This window comes from Poecilia mexicana, unplaced genomic scaffold (genome assembly GCF_051168715.1).
Source record: "Poecilia mexicana isolate PSO_F unplaced genomic scaffold, ASM5116871v1 scaffold_20, whole genome shotgun sequence".
Taxonomy (NCBI): Eukaryota; Metazoa; Chordata; class Actinopteri; order Cyprinodontiformes; family Poeciliidae; genus Poecilia; species Poecilia mexicana.
The window spans coordinates 23,565,758-23,591,235 of record NW_028263389.1 but is presented as its reverse complement, the minus strand read 5'-3'; the positions used below and the strand labels follow the sequence as shown (position 1 = coordinate 23,591,235).

The 25,478-nt window shown below is 38.7% G+C and overlaps 1 protein-coding gene across 1 annotated transcript in view; it reads right to left on the bottom strand.

The window, feature by feature from the left end:
• Positions 1-10,350: 10,350 nt before the first annotated feature.
• Positions 10,351-25,478, bottom strand: part of hecw1a (HECT, C2 and WW domain containing E3 ubiquitin protein ligase 1a) — a 129,379-nt gene continuing 114,251 nt past the window's right edge. Inside the window, exons 25-28 of the mRNA XM_088001485.1 lie at positions 14,246-14,392; positions 12,971-13,085; positions 11,521-11,719; positions 10,351-10,993 (exon numbers count right to left, since the gene is read on the bottom strand). Coding sequence (XP_087857611.1) covers positions 10,882-10,993; positions 11,521-11,719; positions 12,971-13,085; positions 14,246-14,392 — 573 coding nt within the window. The 3' untranslated portion in view covers positions 10,351-10,881. The remainder of the gene's footprint in view (positions 10,994-11,520; positions 11,720-12,970; positions 13,086-14,245; positions 14,393-25,478) is intronic.

Below are 25,478 nucleotides of genomic sequence, written 5' to 3'. Positions count from 1 at the left end.
CTGGATACAAAGTTAGCTAACGTCTGTGTTCTATTTATATATTAATATGAGTTATGCACATCTTCATATGAACATAAACTACACTATTCACAAAGAAGAATAGTTTACATTTGTCTGGATAAAAAGAAGGTCAGCAACAAGATGGGTACCTATGGAACGGTTCAGTTTAGATGTAACTTGGTTCACAGTGACCAAATACTGATGGGCTTGTTCAGGTTTAGATTTTAAAACTTGCAGGTCTAATAATGAGATCACAGCATTCACACTGCTCACTTTGTAACATTTTTGGAACTGTTTCGATTCGTGTCTGTCACACTGGAGTTCTAGTTCTAGACCAGGTTCTAGTTAACTACCAAAGACCTGGTTATCTTCATTTTACCATGACAGATTTTGCTGATGAGAGTAAACCCATCTCATTGTGTCTTTGAGGCCTCCTCTCTGTCTAATGTTATGGAAGATCTTATAGTTTATTAATCCAAGCCTAAGCGATAATCTACGGATTCCTAAATGAGTTGGTGTTCCACATTAGAGCCAAAGGTCTTAAACTATTCGTTCCCATCGTCATGAGTCTCAAACTCGCCCAGGACTCAAACTTTTGTCACAGAACTTCTTCAGTTCCTGACCTACCTGAACCTACATTGTGTACCTGGAAATGTACTGTGATAGGGAGGAATTAGATTAGATGAGATGAGGTTAGGACTAAAGTCTAAAGACTGTAGAGGTTCACATAAATAGAACTTGTGTGCTTTAAAAATATTTTTTATCAAATCAGTTTAAACTCTGTACTGCCAAATTATATCAATGTGAAAACATTTTTAATATGAATGCATTTTAAGAATGGCTGAGTTATTTATTAATTTTTTAACAGTTTGTTAATTGGTAGTTTTTTTTCCTTTTAACCTTTTTATCATGAATGTCCTCATGATCTTGATAAGACCCAAAATGGAAATAAGTTTGACACTCCTGAATTAGGATAATTGAATTGATCAACTTTCACTTATTCAGCTGTGATCCACAGGTCTACAACTCTGAAAATATAATATACTGTCTAAAAAATTATTTTAGTTCTGAATGTGAAGCACAAATAGGGAACATCTTGTAATTTCTGTTTGCTGTGATATTTAAAATGTCTTCCTTTTTCAGAGAACTTTCTCATTTATTGGCACTTTACCTTTCCTCTGCAGAGAAATAGCCTGCACTCTCCAGAGAGTATTAAAATAAACTTTCTTTGAAAGAACAAATACTAACAAGGGTATTCTGATTGTCTCTCATGTGATGAGATATCAATACTGCCAGTTTTTCTTTTCTTTTTATTCTTTTATTTCAGGCCCTTAGAACCTTTCTTGCTGTTTTCAGTGACTGTTAGCTGCTCCAGCCAAGGGCGTAGGAACGAGTCTGTCATTGGGGGGGACGCATATCGGAAACCTGACAGATCAGTAAATAGCTTGAGCAGAATTGTCAAACAATTATGCCATCCAGGGCCGTGCAGGGACTCCACTAAAGGGGCAGGTGCTCAAAAAAAAAGGGCACATCTCACCGCATTCTAGGACAGAATATTAACAAAGCCTCACAGCTTTAAGAGTTTAATAAACAATGATAATTTACAAAATTGTGAGATATACAATCAAAGCTAAGGAAAATCTCTATATAGAGCATACAGCTATGTAGGGCTGAAACGATTCCTCGAATGATTCGAGTACCTCGATTACTAAAATTCCTCGAGGAAAATTTACCTGCCTCGAAGCTTCGTTAATTTATGTTTTATTAGTTAGCGCACCGTGTTCCGGCCGGGACTTCATTTGCGTTGCGCGGAGCTCTCACTTCCGCCTCTGAGTTGTTGACAAAAGCTAAGTCTCAGCGGCATAAAGTCCAATCTTCAAGATTGGCCCGTGGGGATTTTATTGATTGATGATAATGCCCGACTTTTTATCGTTTTTTGGGGAACCAATAAGCATCCTTAAAATGACTGGGGGAATGCCTGAAGTACGGCAGCATTTCTCCTCCGGGGCTGCTGGTTGAAAGCGAACGGCGGGAAGAGCGCTGAGGTGAGCGGATAGACTGAACAGGGCGGGCGGCTGAGTAGCTGATGCTTACCGTGTAAATGTGGCTTTACCGACGAACCGCACAATAAATTTCATATCCCGGTCTGAAGAAACGGGTGGCGGAGCGCATCGTACATGGCTGGTAGATGAGTTTCTGAGTGTGACCAGTGAAGGTGTCGTAAATATCCCGTATTTCGTATAACGAACCGTTAGACCGGGGGACGAACACGGGGGGCCGTGTTGTCCCCCGGTCTAACGGTTCGTCAGTCCGCTGGTCTATTTCCTCCCCTCCACCCCATCTTACGTTCGTTCATTCGCCCTCTCCTCCCACTCCAGGCGGCATTTCCCGTATTTTCAAACCCAAAGCGTGACAGGTTAGGTGGCAAGGTGAGTTTAATTAATCTATTAAACTCACTGAAGATGAATACATAAACTAAAAGCTGGATTGTAGACATTTTTTATAAGCATATTTGTGAGCCTGCCTCTTTGTTATTAAATTCAATATAATTTCAGATTTTTCTATAACTTTTCTTCTGGTTAACTTAGAAAGTGAGCTATTATTGTTACAGGCTAGTTTTCTAAACCACAAAAAAGCAACTGTTAGGGATGCTCAAATATGAAAAATTGGACTGATATTGATATCTGATAGTAACACCAGTATTATGCCAGATTTACCAATATTTCATTTTAGAATTTTTTTTTATCCGATTACTCGATTAATCGTAAGAATAATCGATAGATTACTCGATTACTAAAATATTTGTTTACAACAGCCCTACAGCTATGCATATGTAAGATATTTTATTAGTAATTTCTTTCTGCAGGTCTATTTTGTTATAAGAAAGTATTGCAATATTCAAACCCGCAATTTAGCAGGACATGTAAACCCTCTGGTTTACATGTCCAGAGGGTTTACATGTCCACCAGACATATTTTGTCTTTACAGAATTACACTATTAAAAATGTAAACAACAAATAATTTTAGTACGTTATTATGTGTCAGAAGAGGGCTTAGAAAATAAGACCAAAAAAAAAAAAAAAAAGTTTGACCAAAAGGGCAGTTGGGGGCAAGGAGCAAAAGGGGCAGGTGCATCCCAGCCCCTCCCTCTGCACGTGCCTGATGCCATCAACACATCAGTAATGCGTTACTCTAATCTGACCTTTGTTTCAGTAACAAGTATTCTAACACATTACTATTTACAATCCAATAATCAGATTAAAGTTATGCATAGCATAATGACCGTCATTCCAGGATGAACACTCACTTTAGCATACTCTGGTAGTACACGCAGGCTACCAGATTCTGATATATTTTATTTGTCAAAAGACATTTGATTATTGGTCAAAATGCATTGATATAAATTGACTGGTAATTGAACTGGTTCTACCTCTTTCTAAAACCAAAGTAGAAAACAGCTCATAAAATAGGACTCGGCAGTTTTAAACTCAATACATCAATTTGACCAACAAAAATAAAATCCAAACAAGTTTTGTTCTTCTTTAACAACAATCAGTGCAACAGTTTGATCTACAAAATAAATAAAAATTATACTTTTCACGTCTAACAGACACCTTAGCTCCTCACTGTTAACTCAGTCTCACTTTCCAGCCCTGCATTCAGTAACTTGCCAAAGATCCATGAAAAACACCAGGCAAAAAGACTAAATGTTTTTTTTTTTCCCTGTCATTTTCAGCCGCAAACATTTAACTAAAATATCTACAGATATGTGTTTCTGTCTCTGCCTCCCTCTCTCTGGAGCCTGATGTTCCTGCATGGATTTACAACAGACACTACAGTAATGTACAGTGTCAGAATGTGAACTAAATATAAAAAGTATGTTTTTATCATAAAGAATGAGAACTTAAACAACTTAATTTGCAGATTATACATCTCAACTCTATTTACTGTGTAGCAAAAATTTTCACTAATTTACTTTTAAACCTCTCCTCAAGCACTTTTTTTATTGTCTTCTGTAATTAATATAATTTTTAATATAGCTAATTAATATTCTTCACCTTTCTTCAACATCATTCTAGCACTGCTGTTCTCTTAAATATCTAAATAATATAATATAATATATAAATACATGTTAATTGGTCGAGTATGATCAGATGTTACGGAGCCCCCCAGGGGACATGGGGAATTTTTTTTCTTTTGCGTTCCCTCGCAAAACTTTTGCGTTCCCTCGCAATACTTTTGCGTTCCCTCGCAAAACTTTTGCGTTCCCTCGCAATACTTTTGCGTTCCCTCGCAAAAGGTTTTGCGTTCCCTCGCAATACTTTTGCGTTCCCTCGCAAAACTTTTGCGTTCCCTCGCAAAAGGTTTTGCGTTCCCTCGCAAAACTTTTGCGTTCCCTCGCAAAAGGTTTTGCGTTCCCTCGCAAAACTTTTGCGTTCCCTCGCAATAATCTACTGATCAGTTCATGCGGCATAATTGATATTATAAGCCTTTTTTACGGTGGAAGCCGTACTTTCTGCTTTAATACAAGCTTATAAGGTTTTTCCATGGACTATTGAGTTATTATCGCGGGGTAATAAGTCATCTGATTGTGTCTCTGTTGTGTTCGTGTCTGAATGGAGGGCTGCTTTCTGTGCCGTTCCATCTGAGCCTTAACAGACATAAACATGCAGTAAATAAATCGATTTTCAATCAGTTTTTTGCACCAAAGCGTTAATAATAATAAACACGTTTTCACTGAGGTTCTATAAGAGCCATATGAATGAAATAAGTAATTATTGATATGACAGGAGCAGCGGCTTTGACACCTGGTGGTGGGCGTGTCGATGTGGGAGTGACTGTCATGAAGTATGAATGGGAAGGTGACGCTGCTGGCTCGGTGTGTGAGGCAGCGGGTGAGCTGGGGGGTCAGTCCTCGCAAAGTTTGGAGCATAATAAAAATTTAAAAAATCGATAATTGTGACAGAACAAAGAAGAGGTTAGGAGTTGATTGATACACGGACAGATGAGATTCCCCGAGTTAATCCAGTGCGGCCGTCTACCACCATTAGTTTGCTGTGTTTTATAATAATAAAACGTGTTTATTATTATTAACGCTTTGGTGCAAAAAACTGATTGAAAATCGATTTATTTACTGCATGTTTATGTCTGTTAAGGCTCAGATGGAACGGCACAGAAAGCAGCCCTTTCAGACACGAACACAATAGAGACACAATCAGATGACTTATTACCCCGCGATAATAACTCAATAGTCCATGGAAAAACCTTATAAGCTTGTATTAAAGCAGAAAGTACGGCTTCCACCGTAAAAAAGGCTTATAATATCAATTATGCCGCATGAACTGATCAGTAGATTATTGCGAGGGAACGCAAAACCTTTTGCGAGGGAACGCAAAAGTTTTGCGAGGGAACGCAAAAGTATTGCGAGGGAACGCAAAACCTTTTGCGAGGGAACGCAAAAGTTTTGCGAGGGATCGCAAAAGTATTGCGAGGGAACGCAAAACCTTTTGCGAGGGAAGGCAAAAGTATTGCGAGGGAACGCAAAAGTTTTGCGAGGGAACGCAAAAGAAAAAAAATTCCCCATGTCCCCTGGAGGGCTCCGTAAGATGTTGCTCACTTTAAATAATAAAAATTTCGTTGCTGTTTCAGTCTCATTCTAAATCATTGTGACTAGACTAGCTAACTTTTAAACAAAGTTAGCAGTAAAATTTTGGACATGTGACTATCCCAGAATTAAAACGGCTTAACCTAAAAGATTTAGTTCTATATATGAAAGTAAACTGACAACAAGATGTTATAAACGAGCGATATTCTTAGCAAAATTCCTGACAGATCGTTTACCTCATTCAAACGGAGTTTCTGACTACGTCTGCTGCTGCCTTTACTCTGAGCCGTTCAAAGGGGGGAGGGGGAGGAATCGCTCTGCTGAATGCGCTGTTGTGCGCCTTCAAAATAAGAGCACGCGAGTGGAAGATTTTAAAATTCTTCGCAACAGCGGTGAAATTATTGGGGGGGACGAATGTGACTCTTTCCAACCGCTTCCTACGCCTATGGCTCCAGCAACTGTAGGTTACTCAGCTGGTGTAGTTCAGATGTTGTCACTGATGCCCTCTGATTGGCCTCTTGTGGACATACCAGTTCATTCTTAAGCCAATCTTTTGCTTATCTGAATATGTATCTGATTCTGTCTAAAATTAGATGATGGTGAAAAGATTTTATGTCATATCTTATACTTTACAGCGCTGGTTTCTGATTTGGGTGATGTGGTCCAATTGTCCATCCCCCACCTCTCCACCCTGGGTCTACAATTGTTTAAAAACAGTTTACAATGATAATTACATCTGGGTTAGCTAATTAAAGGGAAATGCACAGTGACTGAACCACAGTGCATCTTGTCAATCCATGCCTGTCAGTTTGGGCCTTCATCTCCAGTAAGAACTGTTTAGAGATAGAGAATAATATCACAAATTATGATTCTCAAGCAATGCGCCTTCAAAAATCAGCTTTTTCTTCCTAAAAACACTTAACTATGTTAAAATGGATTCTCCTTGGTAATAACCCTACCCTACTGCATAAGTTTTATGGAGATCTTTTCAAAATGTAGATTACAGCGAGTGAATATCTTCTATGTGATTTGGACCAATTTACATTTTACAACTCAGAGTAGTATGAAATATATAAATTGCCAAAATTGTTTGCATAAATCTCTGAATTCAGGTGTTCCAATTACTTCCATTCTCATATGTAAATAAAGTTAATCACAAAAGCATACTGCGTCTACAAACATGAAAAAGTGGGTCACCTCATGGATTCCACTGTGTTACTGTCAAAGGGCAGCCCCTGTGTAATAAGGTCCATCTGAATTTTTGTCACTAAATATTCTGATGTCAACTGTCACTAATATTAGAACAAAATGGAAGTTACTGGGAACCTATGAAGCCATAAATCAGATAAAATCAGAGTTGGGTCAGCAGATATACTGTGGAGAATTCTCCAACTTTCTATAAAGTCAATATCTATGGATATCCAAATTTCGTGCAACCTTTAGATTTACTCAAGAACAGTGATTATAAGACTTCATGGAATAAGTGACCATAGTTAATATTGCCAACAGCAATATTAACTATTGCTGTTGGCAATAGTTAATATTGCCAACAGCAATATTAACTATTGCCAACAGCAATAGTTAATGCAAAACATCTGTCAAAGATAGGTGAGACAACTTAATTCCATGCATAGACTGTCACTTTATTGAATAAATAAAAGTGGGAAGTAAAAATCATGGATTAGCATTGTTTACTCTTACAAGAGGTGTGCAACTATGAATTTGATTACAAATAATTAATAATTTCTGTTTCTTTTAAGAGGCTGCATTAAGTTAAACTGTGACTATGATGATTATAACTTAAGATATAAATTGCCCCTTTGTTGTTAAAGGACAATATGCAATCATTAGAGAAATAACTGCATATTTATTCCATATATCCAAAATTATTGGATTGTGGATGAAAGAAGTTGTGATTTTAAAATGATCTTGAAAACAGAATAGCATATGTGTATATGATTACTATCAAAGTGATGAGTGAATGACCATATGGTGCTGAATCAGCAGGTCTCGATAGGAATGGAGCCAAACAAAGTGAACAGGTTAGGTGCCATCTACATCACCAAGTCAAGGAAGAAAACTTAAAATGTGGACTCTGTCCAATAAATCTACAAGTGGTTTTCCAGAAGATCCAGCCAGACAGGGACATCCAAGACACTCAGTCTCCTTGTAGAATCCTACAATTTCAGCATTAGGGAAGGACAGATTAAGTTTAATTATTATTTTATTTTAATTTTTAATCTTTGAATATTCTCTGTCACTAAACGATAAACTTGAGGAAACCCTCCAAGAGGAGTTGCAGCAGTTACTGCTACAAAGGGTTAGCCAAAATTATGTCATAGATGAAAATGGGGTGTCACTCCAATTTCATGTGTGTGAAAAGGGAGAAAAGCAAACCATTCTGACAATATAGTGTATTTAAACAGAAAACAAAATCAACCAAACAATGAAATTCAACTAATCAAAAACAATGAAAATAACGAAGAAATGTAAACTTCTGTGGCAAGAAAAATCTCAGCAATGAAAATGACAGATATTTGCAATTTGAACAGTTTTTCTTGCAGGTCTTCTTTTTCTACTACATATAAAATATGCACCAATGATTGTAGAATGGTAAGTTTACTACCTCTTCATTTCAAAGACTCCTGATGTCTTTAGGTTTGTTAAAGCATCAAAATGATATTAATCAGACATGATGTATAAAACAAGCACTCTCTAGAATACCAAGTCCACATGACTGAGAGGACACAAACAAAAATAAGCATACAAATATCTGAACCAAAAATGATCTAATGCCAGGTTTGAAACCCAGTAACCCCACACACCATGTCTGAGGCAGTAAGTTACTGAGGCACAGTTTCATTACTCAGAGAAACATGGAAGCAAAAACTAGGGGATGAATACAGGAGTCTGCAGTCAGTCACCATCAGAGACAAGATGACTGTGGTACATGTTGGAGTCATATATTATTGCATATATTACATTGGTTTGTCCTGGAGCTCCGGTACATAGTGATTTAGAAGTGTGTCCATTAATCTTGAGCCTTTGGACATTTGCATGCTGCTTTGCAACAGTTCAAAACACTTGATATGATGATGAGTGACAAGTTGGAGAGCGACGGCAGTCTGAGATAAAGCAGTCATCTGTGGAAGACTAGAACATGACAGTTCCTATTCAAACAGCAGAACCAGAGCAGCTCAAAGCTGCAGTATCCCTCAGCAGGTTGGTGGGTTTCTGAAATCCCCCAATGACATCTTGTGATAGGACCATAAGCAGTCATCGGCAAACTGTGGAGCGCATGCTTATTGGACGATGTGATCCCCCAAGTTTCCATAGAAGGTCTCAGAAGCCCTTTAGTTGGAAATGATGGGTGATTTAATGACATCATGGTCTTTTAAAAGTGATTAGAGGACTGTTGTGGAGGACAACTGTCCTTAATGATGCCATTTTCTCAAAGATGAAGTCTTCTCCAGCTGATATTTCCAGTTACACTTAGAGATCCAGAATGAAAAGCTGCATGTCCAGATATAGAGCTTCCTGCATGATGCCAGTTCTTTGTAGGATCAGAAGCTAAATAGTTTGTTTTTGTTGAGTTTGTAATCATCCACTGAAATGAACTGTAACGGGTGATATAATAAAAGCCTTTTATTGTATGAATGTTTTTCCCTATTAAAATACACAGCTATGAGGATGTGTGTGTGTGAACCAGAAGACACATTTTTGAAAGAATTCAAATTTGAGCGCAGAAAAAAAATAAGATCAGAAATTCTGATAGACAGCATTGAATACTGAGTTTTGTTTTAACTGTGAGGGGAGAATTTTTAGCGAGAACTGTACAATGTATCAGAGAAAATAAGAATTCATTCTCCTAAATGAAAACTGACAAATGAACCTCCACGTAGAAGGATTTGGCCATGATGTCATCCTTCCAGAGATGTTGGAAGGATGACATCATCTCTGGTTCCAGAGTGTACCAATTTCTTGGTACACTCACAAGACCTAAAACACAAATGTGATTGTTCACTGAGAGCAGAACTAGAGAATCTGAGTGAATGGCTTTAACCTAAAGGTATGTTAGAATATTCCCAGATTTATTTTAGGTTAAATTTTTGTCTATATCTGATTAGCTTTTTAAGATAAATTAATCTTTCCATAGTTTAAATAGCAACAAATCTCTGTTTGGAAAGATCTAAATAAACTCATGGCATTTTAAATGGCTGCATAATTCTAATTACACTGTTGAGTGGATTATTTCTGTTATGTAACAGTACTGAAATAAAATGAACACTAATTCAGGTATTCTTTTTATATAAAAATCTGAAGCGCTGCATATATGTTGGTCCAAAATTTATATAATATTGCTAAGGCAGAGTCAAGGTTCAACTTTTCCTTCTCAGATTCTATTTGCCAATTCATTTTCAACAATAAACCGCATGAGGTTTTCTCTTGATCCAAGAACTTAGCTATAATTCATTTAAAATGTTAGAGTTCATCAGTTTGTGTTTAAAGGAGCAATCTGTTACTAGCGTGTTCACAATTCTGTAGTTTCTTAAGTTTTTGCTAAGTAAAATCTGATGATCTGAAATGTAGCTATGAACAGCAATCTTGTCATTTTTTCATCCTATTTTTGCTCGGAGTTTCACAATTTTACTACCAAAGTATCATATATATATATATATATATATATATATATATATATATATATATATGTGTGTGTGTGTGTGTGTGTGTGTGTGTGTGTAAACTATAAAATTATTAATAATTTATTATAATTTATCATCACCTTTTTTTTAGATTAATGGTACATTCAAACACATTGTCAGGCAATGTCAACAATCTTAGATTTGTAGAAGTCTTATTTGAGAACTATTTTGTTGTTTTCCAGTTATATACACTATATCTGCCTGTTTTCCATTTACTATTTGTTACCATGAGCATTTTGGTACTTTGGAAGGCTGATCCACTTTGGTTCATGCAAATAGGAATCTTGGATTCCCTCATACAAACATAGACTTAATAAGTTTTGAAAAGTCAGTGTGGTGTTTCACTACCACTAATAAAACTAGAACTGTCGTTCTATGGCTGCAGTCAGAAACCTCCTTCTAGTGAACTAATAGATGAACACAGAGAACCCAACAGTGATGTACAAAGAGCCAGGCCAATTCACCAAATGTCTGTTACACTTTACAAATCTTTATGAGACTGGGAGCTAACATGGGCTGCTCTCCTTTCAGCTTCCAGGCCCAGTCAGAGTGAAAGCATTTGATTCCTATGGGTCACTCCAGGCCAAAAGTGCTGGTTTCCTCCACAGCGATGAGCAGCTTCTCATACAGAGTGGTGTATGAGGGGTATGGAGGAAGGTCAAGGCGGTTAAAGCAGGTGTGAGCCCTGAGAGAGAAAGTGAAATACACACAGTGACTGGTGTTGGTGACAGCTAGGAATGAGGTATTTTATTCATTCAGAAGAACGTACATGATGCTTCACCGTTCTCAAAATCACACCCCTAAGATTTCAGAAAACAAACTGATCAAATAGCTCAGAGTGAAACCAAATGACCGCTTTGGGTTTTTCTCTTGCTGATGCTCTATTCTTCAGTTCCCAGTGGGGACAATTAAAGTGATCAGAAGTCAGCAAGTCTCTCTGAATGAGAGGATTTTTTCATCCTGCAAGCAGCAGTGCTTCAGCTGAACCAAACACCAGTCCAGCTCAGACATAATATATTTAGGTAAAGCTGCGGTGCCTAGCTTTTATAAAAGATATGTTCTTTAAACAAAATATTTTAAAGATTAATTAAAACCCAAACCAACTCTTTTTTTTTTGCAGACAAACTAAGTTAGTTCCAATGGATGCTGTCTTCACAGTTCTGTGCAAATTAGGATGTTTTGGTGTAACTTTTTTTTTTAACGTTGACATACCTGGGTAGTGATGTGACTTTGCCCCACTTTTCAATGCAGAAACGTCGGAGGCCGTTAGATCCTCTTAGAGATGCAAAGCCTTCGTATGGCACACTGGACGTCCCTGTGACGAACTGCAGCAGGCGGAGACGCTGCTCATTGGTAAATTTCTCCACCGCTGCCCAGAACCATCGCATTACAATGTGGCCGTCATGGTAACCTGGTTGAAGGGACAGGACACTAATTGTTAATACAGGGACATGCTGTAACTCCTGGGGATTCAATTCTCCTTCTCAGACTATCAGAGTTATTCCACCTTAACTTGACTCCGCTATTGAAAACAATAAAGTATGATTTAAACTGATGGATAATAATACCACTTTCAAATAAAGGAAGCATTAACACTATAGAGAAGGTAATTTTTTTAACCAAAATTCAATGATTAATTCAAAATTATCCCTTGTTTTGAATATTTCATTAAAACATATTCTACAGTTCTGAGCAGCATCTCAATGCTGGTGAGTTAAGAAATACACCCAATAGTGGACACACCAGCAGAGAAGAAAGGAAAAGGAAATAACATCAGGAAACATGCTCTAAGTTATCCTGTTTCTATTTGTATCCTATTCTTATTTTGTTTTCTTCCACTTTTACCAAAGATATCTTTGGTAAAAGATATCTTTTAATACTGTCCCTTTAATCTGTGATTCCAGATTAAAGGGACAGTATTATATAGTTTCTATGCACATAGTACAATTTTACAGCACAAACAAGTAACTATATTAAAATTGGCCTCTGTCCCTTTAAGGAGCTCCTGGTCTTTCCAACATGTTGCCTTCAGCACGTCATAACAGCTTTATGAGAGCAAGCGTTTAAGCACCCCAGAATGGTTGCTGTGGCAGATTCAAGGATTTCTTAAACATGCATGAAAAAAATCAAAGCAACAATTTAGGTAGGTTTAATAAGGGAACAACATAACTTGATGTAAAGCTCTCAAAACATAAAACCCCTGTTTCACTAAAACAACAAAAATAAAAATAAAAAATTCATCAGAATGTACAAAAAACATTATTAACATGTTTTAAAACCGATCATTTTTTGTGATGCTGCTCAGCACCATCCCATCTTTGACCTCTGTGGTTCTGTTACAGTTGAACATTTTATTTTTCATACCACTCTGTTGTTCTTGTTTAATTTTATTGTTTTACTTTGTTATTTTGTAAATAAGTTCCAGTTTTATTGTTTGTTCATACTGATGGTCTTGCATGCAATAACCGGTGAAAAAAAGAGGATGCTGCAAGACCCCAAATTTATTATGCATCCCCCAACATTGACAACAGGGTTCTTACTTTTTACCACAAAAAACAAAGCAAACCAATGAGTGTGTCTAGGCCTAAATGTCAAGTATGTGACTTGAGTTGCACATATCCTGTCTGGAATCTGGAAGTGAAACTGAACAGATGACACAGACCTCCTCTGTACTCTGTGTTGCTCCTCCAGTCACTGAGATCGATCTCCACAGTCCCAGCAATGACCAGCTCCAGCTCCCGCGCATCAAATACTGACACCAGCCTGGAGTCCACTACCTGAGCAGGAGCACAGCGGAGATAGTCTGGGCTGGAAGCTGAGCAATTCAGGATCAATTTGTCACTTTCCTGATCAAAGTTTAGCTGTGAATAATAACCCTTTTGAAATTTTCTTTAGTTTTTTTTTTTAACAACTTTAATGTAATACAGTGAAATATATGCTCAATCTCACACAGATGACAAATAACTTCCCTAAAAGTTAGTTATTTTGAAATCCAAATCATGTGCACAGACCAACTTTGTTTTTCCAGAAGAAAACAAACTACTTGATCAATCTTTTATCAATATTTAAAAGCTTAAATGGAGTCCCTAACTCTTTCAGAATTTTAACTCAATTATATTTCTGTTACCATCTGTAGGCGTTTGAACTTGAAGCTTCACTTGTGAATCTTTTTTGATCATTTCAGTGTCTCCTCATTTTAGTTTATTCCTTTGTGCTTAGGATTGTTTTTTCTTATATTAGTTCCCTTTTGTCTTTTGTCTTCCATTAGCCTGCCAGTTGTTTTGCTTTTGCAGCTGTTATCTATCACCTCATTCTCGGTTGCCTGGCCTCTCCTTCAGCTGTTCTCATTTGTCTCTGATTAGATTCTCTGGTTCCTTTGTCACTCCCTCCACACTTAAAAACTGATTAAGCTCCCAGTTTTTAAGTTCTACTGACCTGATTTTAATACATAGCGATTATGTGTAAACTTTAGAAATGAGACATTTATCTCCAACCCTAGTTCCCCACAGAACCTTAATGCTGTAGTCCTCAGCAAAAATTCATCAAGTTGAAACCAAATACTTAAATATACTGTATTAAAATATACAACACATTTAAATAGATCTTTTGTTAATTGAGGAGAAAAAAACATCCCAACGTTGTCAGAAAGACCAGTCAGAGAGGAAGAAGCAAATCAAAATCAGGGCTCTCCTCGATATGCCTAAAATAATTTTTATCTCAGTGTCTATATATTTTTGGATTTGAAGACAGACAAAAAAATGACTTTTTTCAATATTATGACATTTAGCAAATAGAAGTAGTATCGTAGCATCCTGACAGTAGCAGTTTAGTCTAGTTTAATGTCTACAGTTAGGAAAACAATGTTATGGATTGTGTGTTTTTACAGTGTGTCCCTTTGGTTTTGAGTTGTGGTGTTTTAGTGAGGACTTATGCTCACTTCATAGAAGCCTCTGACCAGTGCCTCCGTCTGCTGCACCACCCCTCTCTCCACTCTCCACTTCGCCATTCGCTCGATGTAATCCTTCTTGTTCTTCTCCGTCACTTGGAGGTGGGAGCCACCTGACTTCAGCTCCCGCTCTGTCACCTAGCAACACAGCCACAATGTTTCCAAAGGCGAGTTTAGGAAACTGATTTAAACCAGATTTAATACCAAAGTGGAAACAATATTTACCCCTCCAGCAGATCCATCTCTTTTTAGGAACTTTTGCATTGGAGAGCTCATTCTAACACAGTGGTTCTTAACCTTTTTTGAGGTACCGAACCCACCAGTTGCATATGCACTTTCACTGAACCCTTCTGTAGTGATAAATAAAAAATGATCCCCCCCAAGACATAGGGGTGCCCCAACTAGAGTCTAGTTGGGTCACCCCATGATCACTAAGTCTTCTTAAAAGGTAGAGTCTCTGAGAACAGTTCTTCAAAATATAGTCAGTGTTTTCAGCAAAGTTGAGCTGACTGTCCAGGAACGACCGAAATTTGCCACAGTTTCAACAGGTTGGCCATCGAGAGAAACTGGAACCACTTTAAGGTCTTGTTTATGTAACAAGGATAATTTTTCCATTAATTTTTCCATTTGTTAGATTTAGTTTTATTTATTCTATTTAAAGATTTAATTAAACATAAAAATCCTCCTTTCCTTAATTTCAGTAAAAACTAAACCAAGCGAGAACACTGTTCTCGCGAGGTTTTAAAATCACGTGACAGCTGCACGTCAGCGTCCTAGATTGACAGCTGTTGCTTATATGGCTGCTGATCAGCACCCTAGGTAGGAGACGCTGTCAGACGCTGATATGCAGGTAGGCTTCTGGTCTGTTTTCAAAGCAGTTATCTAATGTCTATTGTGAATCCCTCAATCGTGTGCCTTTTTAACTTGAAGACGTGTGAATGTTCAGCCAAACATTGTAACGATCAGTTTGTTAAATGGGAACTGGTGAGTGTTGTGTTCGGGAGCTAGCATGCTAGCACTAGCCTCCCTAGCCTGTTTGAGCTTGGGCGTACACCGGTCTAAGACCGCGGTAAAGCTAGCCGGCTCTGACTCCAGCCGGCCCAGCACACAATATTGTGTGTCTTGAGCGCGGTCGCTCAAGACATTATGGTACACCCATTTACGTGCTGCTTTCACAATAAAAGCGCACATCCGGTCCATGTTAGAGCTACTCAAATCCGGCCGCAGCATTTGCAAACAGAAAATAATATATGCTGAGAAACTAATACAAAACTAATACTATATATATATATATATATATATATATATATATATATATATATATATATAGTCATTTTTATCTTTTGTCCCTAAGTTGCCGTGCCCATTGCTGAGAAACTCTCTGTTTCCAAAGACTCCTACCACTTCTGGGTGACAGAGGGACAACTCTAGAACAGAACCAGAAAGTTGCAACCAGATCTGATGTGTAATTTCAAAATAAAAGCCTATCAAAAAAGTCATTTTTTATCTTTTCCCCCTAAGTTGCCGTGCACATTGCTGAGAAACTCTCTGTTTCCAAAGACTCCTACCACTTCTGGGTGACAGAGGGACAACTCTAGAACAGAACCAGAAAGTGGCAACTAGATCTGATGTGTAATTTCAAAAATAAAAGACCATTAAAGTAGTAGTTTAGATCTATTCCACCTAAGTTGCCGTGCACATTGCTGAGAAACTCTCTGTTTCCAAAAACTGCTACCACTTCTGGATGACAGAAGGACACCTCTAGAACAGAACCAGAAAGTGGCAACCAGATCTGATGTGTAATTTCAAAATAAAAGCCTATCAAAAAAGTCATTTTTTATCTTTTCCATCTAAGTTGCCGTGCACATTGCTGAGAAACTCTCTGATTCCAAAGACTGCTACCACTTGTGGGTCACAGAGGGACACCTCTAGAACAGAACCAGAAAGTTGCAACCAGATCTGATGTGTAATTTCAAAATAAAAGCCTATCAAAAAAGTCATTTTTTATCTTTTTCCCCTAAGTTGACGTGCCCATTGCTGAGAAACTCTCTGTTTCCAAAGACTGCTACCACTTCTGGGTGACAGAGGGGCACCTCTAGAAAAGAACCAGAAAGTTGCAACTAGATCTGATGTATAATTTCAAAATAAAAGCCTATCAAAAAAGTCATTTCTATCTTTTTCCCCTAAGTTGCCGTGCCCATTGCTGAGAAACTCTCTGTTTCCAAAGAGTGCTACCACTTCTGGATGACAGAGGGACACCTCTAGAACAGAACCAGAAAGTGGCAACCAGATCTGATGTGTAATTTCAAAATAAAAGCCTATCAAAAAAGTCATTTTTTATCTTTTCCATCTAAGTTGCCGTGCACATTGCTGAGAAACTCTCTGTTTCCAAAGACTGCTACCACTTGTGGGTCACAGAGGGACACCTCTAGAACAGAACCAGAAAGTGGCAACCAGATCTGATGTGTAATTTCAAAATAAAAGCATTTCAAAATAGTCATTTCTATCTTTTTCCCCTAAGTTGCCGTGCCCATTGCTGAGAAACTCTCTGTTTCCAAAGAGTGCTACCACTTCTGGATGACAGAGGGACACCTCTAGAACAGAACCAGAAAGTGGCAACCAGATCTGATGTGTAATTTCAAAATAAAAGCCTATCAAAAAAGTCATTTTTTATCTTTTCCATCTAAGTTGCCGTGCACATTGCTGAGAAACTCTGTTTCCAAAGACTCCTACCACTTCTGGATGACAGAGGGTCACCTCTAGAACAGAACCAGAAAGTGGCAACTACATCTGATGTGTAATTTCAAAATAAAAGCATTTCAAAATAGTCATTTGTTATGTTTTCCCACCAATTTGCCTTGCACATTGCTGAAAAACTTTGTGTTTCCAGTGACTTCTCTCACTTCTGGGTGACAGATGGACACCTCTACAAGACAACCAGAAAATATCAAACACATATGATCTATAATTTCAAAATTAAATCCCTTTAAAATAATACGTTTTTATTTTTATATACACAAATAAGTAGAAAATGTAAAGAGCTGCCTCACTCAATCATCTTTTTTATATACAGATTTTTCTATAATCTCCTATACATGTACTACTTATATACAAACCAGATTTCAAAACAGGTGTGACACTAAACAATTTGTGAATAAAAACTGAATGCAATGATGTGGAGGTGGCAACATATAATATTTTATTTGTAATAGAACATAGATGGCAGATCAAAAGTTTAATCTGAGTAAATGTAACATTTTACAGGAGATATATGTTGAGTCAAAATTTCACAATGTCTATAAATGCCAAAACAGTTGGAACACGGCCATTTTTACCACTCTGTGGCATCTCCCCTTCTTCTTAAAACACTCAGACGTTTTTATCTGTCACCCAGAAGTGGTAGGAGTCTTTGGAAACAGAGAGTTTCTCAGCAATGGGCACGGCAACTTAGGGGAAAAAGATAGAAATGACTTTTTTGATAGGCTTTTATTTTGAAATTATACATCAGATCTAGTTGCAACTTTCTGGTTCTGTTCTAGACATGTCCCTCTGTCACCCAGAAGTGGTAGCAGTCTTTGGAAACAGAGAGTTTCTCAGCAATGGGCACGGCAACTTAGGTGGAATAGATCTAAACTACTACTTTAATGGTCTTTTATTTTTGAAATTACACATCAGATCTAGTTGCCACTTTCTGGTTCTGTTCTAGAGTTGTCCCTCTGTCACCCAGAAGTGGTAGGAGTCTTTGGAAACAGAGAGTTTCTCAGCAATGTGCACGGCAACTTAGGGGGAAAAGATAAAAAAATGACTTTTTTGATAGGCTTTTATTTTGAAATTATACATCAGATCTAGTTGCAACTTTCTGGTTCTGTTCTAGAGATGTCCCTCTGTCACCCAGAAGTGGTAGCAGTCTTTGGAAACAGAGAGTTTCTCAGCAATGGGCACGGCAACTTAGGTGGAATAGATCTAAACTACTACTTTAATGGTCTTTTATTTTTGAAATTACACATCAGATCTAGTTGCCACTTTCTGGTTCTGTTCTAGAGTTGTCCCTCTGTCACCCAGAAGTGGTAGGAGTCTTTGGAAACAGAGAGTTTCTCAGCAATGTGCACGGCAACTTAGGGGGAAAAGATAAAAAAATGACTTTTTTGATAGGCTTTTATTTTGAAATTACACATCAGATCTGGTTGCAACTTTCTGGTTCTGTTCTAGAGTTGTCCCTCTGTCACCCAGAAGTGGTAGGAGTCTTTGGAAACAGAGAGTTTTTCAGCAATGGGCACGGCAACTTAGGGAAAAAAGATAAAAATGACTCTATATATATATATATATATATATATATATATATATATATATATATATATATATATATATATATATAAAGACGGTTAGAAGATAACAAGGAGGGACGATGCCCATACCTGAAGCACTCGAAACTGCCAAACAAAGGAAGGAAGGAAGGGAAGGGAAGATCGTCCGCACAGAAGGGGCCTCGATGAGTTCACAAGGAAAGGAGCCACAGCCAAATACCTCCAACGAATAAGGCAAGTCCTGAGAAGCCAGCTCAATGGCAAGAACAAGATCCGTGCAATAAACAGCTATGCCTTACCAGTAATCAGATACCCTGCCGGAATAATTAGCTGGCCAATGGAAGAGATAAAGGCCACGGACGTTAAGACTCGGAAGCTGCATGGAGGGTTCCACCCCAAATCCAGCACCCTGAGACTGTACACAAGCCGTAAGGAAGGAGGCAGAGGACTAGTGAGTGTGAGAGCCACTGTCCAGGATGAAACATCCAAGATCCATAAATACATCAAGGACAAAGCCTCAATGGACGATGTGCTCAGCGAATGTCCATGGGATGTACCACCGACAAATAACTGAAGTGGCTGATATCAGGAAATCCTACCAATGGCTGGAGAAAGCTGGACTCAAGGACAGCACAGAGGCCCTCATCCTGGCCGCCCAGGAACAGGCCCTAAACACCAGAGCAATAGAGGCTCAGATCTACCACACCAGACAAGACCCAAGGTGTAGGTTGTGCAAGGAGGCCTCTGAGACAGTCCAGCACATAACAGCAGGGTGCAAGATGCTGGCAGGGAAAGCGTACATGGAACGACATAACCAAGTGGCGGGCATAGTGTACAGGAACATCTGTGCAGAATATGGACTGGAAGCCCCGAGGTCAAAGTGGGGAACACCCCCAAAGGTGGTGGAGAATGACCGAGCTAAGATCCTGTGGGACTTCCAGATCCAGACAGACAAGATGGTAATGGCGAACCAACCGGACATTGTGATGGTGGATAAAGAACAGAGGAAAGCTGTTGTGGTGGATGTAGCAATACCAAGTGACCACAACATCAGGAAAAAGGAGCATGAGAAACTGGAGAAATACCAGGGCCTCAGAGAGGAACTGGAGAAGGCCTGGAAGGTGAAGACCACAGTGGTGCTCTGTGGTCATCGGGGCCCTCGGGGCAGTCACCCCCAAACTGGCGCAGTGGCTCAAACAGATCCCAGGAACAACATCAGACATCTCAGTCCAGAAATGTGCAGTTCTAGGCACAGCCAAGATACTGCGCAGATGAAAGAGACCACCCGCGGAGGGTGAGAAGGGAATTTATATATATATATATATATATATATATATATATATTAGTATTAGTGTATTAGTTTCTCAGCATATATTATTTTTTGTTTGCAAATGCTGCGGCCGGATTTGAGTAGCTCTAACATGGACCGGATGTGCGCTTTTATTGTGAAAGCAGCACGTAAATGGGTGTACCATAATGTCTTGCGCACTTGTATATTGTGTGCTGGGCCGGCTGGAGTCAGAGCCGGCTAGCTTTACCGCGGTGATCACTTAGATGAAACATTCCAACTGACATTCTTTACCTTTATAGAAGAACACTATGGACCTTACCAAGCCCCGCCCAGAAACGCCCCTCGACAGTCCCACGTGGCCGCATGGCTCACAAACAAAGCCTCGCGGGGCTTAGTTTCTATGTGTAAACAATTGCATCTTTCGTTTCAACTGACTCTCTACAAAGTATTTCTGAGTCGATTAGTGTAGCCTTTCTGCCGGATTTTCACAAAATATCAGCCACGACAATGGACAGGGGAACCAACAAGTTCATGTCATCTTTTTTGGACGACATCAAGGTGTTTGAGCCACGCGATGCCTCCAACATTGTGCGCGTCGCAGCTAAATGCTACCGATCAATGAGGAAAACAGCAGATCCTCACACCCTCAGCATAAATATAGCTGTGGACAAGATCACTGATGCCTATTGTTCTTGCAAGGCTGGGTAAGTCGGACATTCATGGTTTTGAGGGTTACTTTTGAAATCAGTGATTTCTGTTGTTGGCAAATGTTTGTGTTCCTAGGCCTGACACACTATACGCGGTGCTAGCGTGGCTAACACGATTACAATTTAGTAAAAAGCCTTTTCAGGTCAAATAAAATCTTTAATGTATGTCAGATACGGTACACATTGCATATTGATCTGTTCAGCTAATGTAAGACTGTGTAACAGACAGGCTTCAAGGTGTAGAAGTTGTATCGGTACTGCCATTATGCTGTACTTAGCTAAAAGGTTTTCATAATGAATGTGCTTATTATTGACTTTTTTCAGACTTGGGGGTCATTGTTCACACATTATAGGCCTCCTTAAGACCTTACAATATTTCAAGCTTCAAAATTCAAAAGGGATCGGGAGGTGCTGGTGCCTATCTCTAGCTAACGTTCTGGGCGAGAGGCGGGGTCACCCTGGACAGGTCGCCAGTCTGTCGCAGGGCCACTCAAAATATCCCCATTCACTAAACACAAAGAAAGCAAAGTAATAATACTTACACCAGCACACACTCCTTCCTTTTATTGATCCTACGACGGTTGAGCTGCAAATGCGTTCGTGCACAAGCTTTGAGCCAAGCTAGGCATTCCGTACCAGATTTGGGAAATCTGTGAATTTTATTTCCACAAATACGATAAGGATACCTGACATCGCATGTACAGATACCCCACTGACAGTGGAGAACCATTCTTATTTGAGTTCTGTCGCAAAAACTTTGTGTAGATTGTGGTCTGCTAGTCCACAATCTACATTAGCATGTGTATACTACTTTAGCTTTTGTTTGTGAGACGGTCAAGCACGTGGTAGCTGCGCAGTGACGTCAAATGGGCATTAGCCAATGAAACGCGGACCCTGTGGTAAGGTCCATTGCTGTGTAAAGAGAAATTGAATTTGCATACGTTTAACCATTATGTAAACTCATTTCATTGAAAGAAAATGAATGTACACGTGGAACTGATTATTTAGGCCTGTTTATACAGGCCAGATTTTGTAGATTCCCATTCAAGGAGTCTGCTTCAGGATCTAGGATAAATCCCGGATTGTCTGGTATCATGGCGACCAGACTGACGAGCTAACCCATCAGTGGATCACAGAAATACCGCACCCCATCAACATAAAGAAACTTCTTCCGAATTGGTTGGAGACGTTCAGCCAGAAAATCTTCACTCTGGACTGACCTACTCCAGAAAGAACTGGATGATTATTTTCTTTTTTGTTCCTTTCATCACCAGCAAGAAACTGCTGAATTCCTTGGACTAAGGAACTATTCTGGACTTCATGAACTGTTTAACTAACCTGTATATATTGTAAATATTAATACAATTCACTAGTTTTTCCACCATCTGGTTGTCTCTGTGTTTTACAATTTGTCACTTCCTCCAGCAGACAAGCCTAAGTTAAAAATTATTCTGATTGGATCTAACTTGGATTATTTTCTCAATTACCTAAATGTAACATTAGTTACATTTAGATAAGAATGTAGAGCTAATTAAATTAAGAGAATGAAAAATTAATAATGACTTTGCAGTATTCTGATTTAGTAATGTAATTATATTAGTTGTGTTATCACTCCCACGCCACTAGAGGCAGTAGCAACCCCAAAAAGATGCGACTAAGGCGTGATGACGACTTGTGTAAAGACGCCTTTACTTGTGTAAAGTTGTCATCACTACTTTACACAAGTGTGTCTACCTCCGCGGCAGAGGCTCCACCGAACCCCTGAGACCGACTCATTGAACCCCTTGGGTTCGATCGAACCCAGGTTACGAACCAGAAAATCTTCTCTGGACTGACCTACTCCAGAAAGAACTGGATTATTATTAGGAGCGTGTTAGAATCAACAGCTGTACTCAACATAATAGCAACGTATTTAAAAAAGTGATTAAATAACATTGCACATTAACATCAAAGCATTGGGAACACTGCACAAACTAAAGCATGAAAAAAAAAAAACTAATATAAACTGTTACCATTACACAGAGTGAGGACACGAGTGTGATGGCTGTTCAAACTTGTTTTAACTGAAAAGTGCTTAAAGTTTTAGCTTTAAGCACTGAGTTACTGAACTGAGTTAGTTGTATAAGCACTGTTTCAGAGACTGCTTTACTTTTGTGCTGTGTGGTGTCAAGACACTTCAGAATGTACTTTTTTACAGTGCATTTGCTGCCTTTGTCCTTAAATAAGGAGCAGTTGTTTATAGCCTAGTGTTCACAGGATGAATGGCAGATCAGTCACAGATTAAACTACATATGCCATTAATTTGAACCAGCTCATTTCAGTGTCACAAAGTTATGGTAATATATGACAACTAATAGCTAAAATTTGGCCATGTAAGAATGTATTTTCTACCGCAAATAGTGACTGATCTAATTAGAGATGTTGAGATGCTATTTCTTTGGAATATTTATAGACAGATGGCAAATTAAGGGGTTATTATCTTTCCGCAGCTCCTGTTACCATTGAAGCCTGCAGCAGTGCCATTATTCTTGCAGACAGAGCCATGGGGTGTTTATGTATTTTTTTTTTGTCCATCCTCTGCTTAAGGCAGGGGTCTCAAACTCAATTTACCCGGGGGCCGCTGGAGGCAGAGTCTGGGTGAGGCTGGGCTGCATAAAGGATTCCACAAAAAACATTTAAGAAATATCCTCAAATGTCATCAACATTTAATCATTTCTCCAATACATGAACTGTATGGAGGACCAAAACCGACATAATAAGAAATAAAAGCATAAATATATTTAGCTTTTCTTTTTCCTTACACGAGTTTCTGTCAAGCAATGTATATATTTTCTTTCATTTTCCCTTACACATGAGTTTCTGTCAAATAATGTATATATTTTCTTTTTTATTTCCCCTAAACATGGATTTTTGTCAAGAAAAATAAATATTTTGCTTAGTCTTTTTTTGCTTCTCCCTTTTCTGCTCGCTGTATTTCTGCTCGTTGTATTCTTCTCTCTGCATTTCTGCTTGCTGTTTTTCTGCTACATCGTTATGTTAATGAGGAGAGCTGCCTTCTATGTCTACTATTGGCCAATAGAGCTTTGGAACCAACGCCACTGCGTCAGACGTGGGGCGTTTAGGTGCAGTCGCTCGGTGCCATCTTTGCAGGCCACAGACCAAAACAACTTTATCCCGGTGGTTTTGTTATGTTATTGACAGTGAAGTTAGTTTTGAGTTGGATATCGGATTTTCCAATATCCGCCGAGCAATCGGCGTTTTGCTCAAGGTTGATCCGATGTATGAACGCTAATTTCGGACAGCCATTCTCTAAGCTCCCTCCTCAAGCGCTCGGAGGTTCACTTCACTACTGATAACTACCCTAACCCTAAAAAAAAATCGGGATCCTGTCAAATACAAAATTAATCATATTGTATTTTCAAAGATTGTTTTTAGCAGTAAAAATGTAATGTTACCCCTCCCAGACCAAAAAAACACGCATCCCTTTTTGCCCTGAACCCCCCTGGATCTGCATGAAATGGTTCGTTCCTGCTTGGAGCGCTTCACGGTGATGCTGTATTCAGCTGCAGTCAGTAAAAGCTGCATCTGAATACAGCTGCCATGAAATGACTGTGCCAGTTACTATGTTGCTAAGAAAAGTTATAAAATCGGGTTTTCAAAAACAAAACAGAGAGGGAGAGAGAGAAAAAGGCAAGAGTGTTAATTTATAACCCAGTTTTTCTCCGAGAGGTGTGTAGACTGTGTGAAATTATCAACTATTTAGCATAATTAGCTACAGACTACTGTTTGCCTCCATTTCACTAGCATTTAATAAATTAAGGAAAAAAAAATTACCAACATATTCATATATTTAACTTTTTCCCTGTGCCTATTACTACTTAACAGATGAGTCAGTCAGCAGCAGCTCTAACCCACGTCCCTCCTGACCCGTCCTCTCCTGAGTGAAATTAAAGCTGCAGTATGTCACTTTTTTATATATTTTTTTCACATATTTTTTTAAAACTGTCATTACGTTGTGACAGTAACCATACTGAGAGGTAATATGAAAAATCTATTTTCTCTGCCTTCTCCCAGTGCTAGAAACAACCAGTCAGTGGCAGGAGAGTTTTAGTGCTGTCAATCACAATCTCATGTTGTGCTGCTCATCCTTCCTCCCCCTCGATTTTTGCCGTGCTGCAGCTAGCATAGCACAGAGCTGTGCAGATTCAAACTGTGAATGCTTTGTTTAGTTAGCATAGCTACCAATGATGGCAGATATACGGTTTCTTGTAATAAGTTATTTCTCCACCACTGGCACATTTAGCAGTGAGTGAATGAGGCTAATTGACGGTGCTAAGAGTGGCCTACTGGTTCTGATTGGTTGTTTTGGTCAGAAAGGTGCATTACTTTAACCAGTAATAATAATTCAGGAAGGAGATGGAGGAGATTGATTATTTTCACAGATTATCTGTCTCAGAACAAACTGTAACGACATGGTGACAGCTTTAACAAATATGGAGAAAACATATTTTTTTATTAAAGTTATGTACTGCAGCTTTTTGTAATTAAACTTTTTATTTTGTTTTATGAACATGTAACAAAAACAACAAACAGAAACAAAACCAGTGAGGAATATAAACATTGGTGATTGTAAGGCCGCATTCACATCCGACACACATTGTCCTGGTTCTACCCAATTAAATACAGATTGGGCATCTAATTAAGTCCCACTTAACTTGACCAATCTTGGTCTTACCCAGGTTCAGTTCAGAATTTGGTACCCCTAAATTTAATATGTTTATGTGTAAATGTGAATGCAACCTAGATGTTGTTTCAAGTTATCACTGTTGCAATGTAGTGGAAACATAGGCACTAAAACTCCCATTCTTCTGTTGCAGCCTCAGAGTAGTTATTTAATCTTCCAAGCATTTTCTCACAAGCTG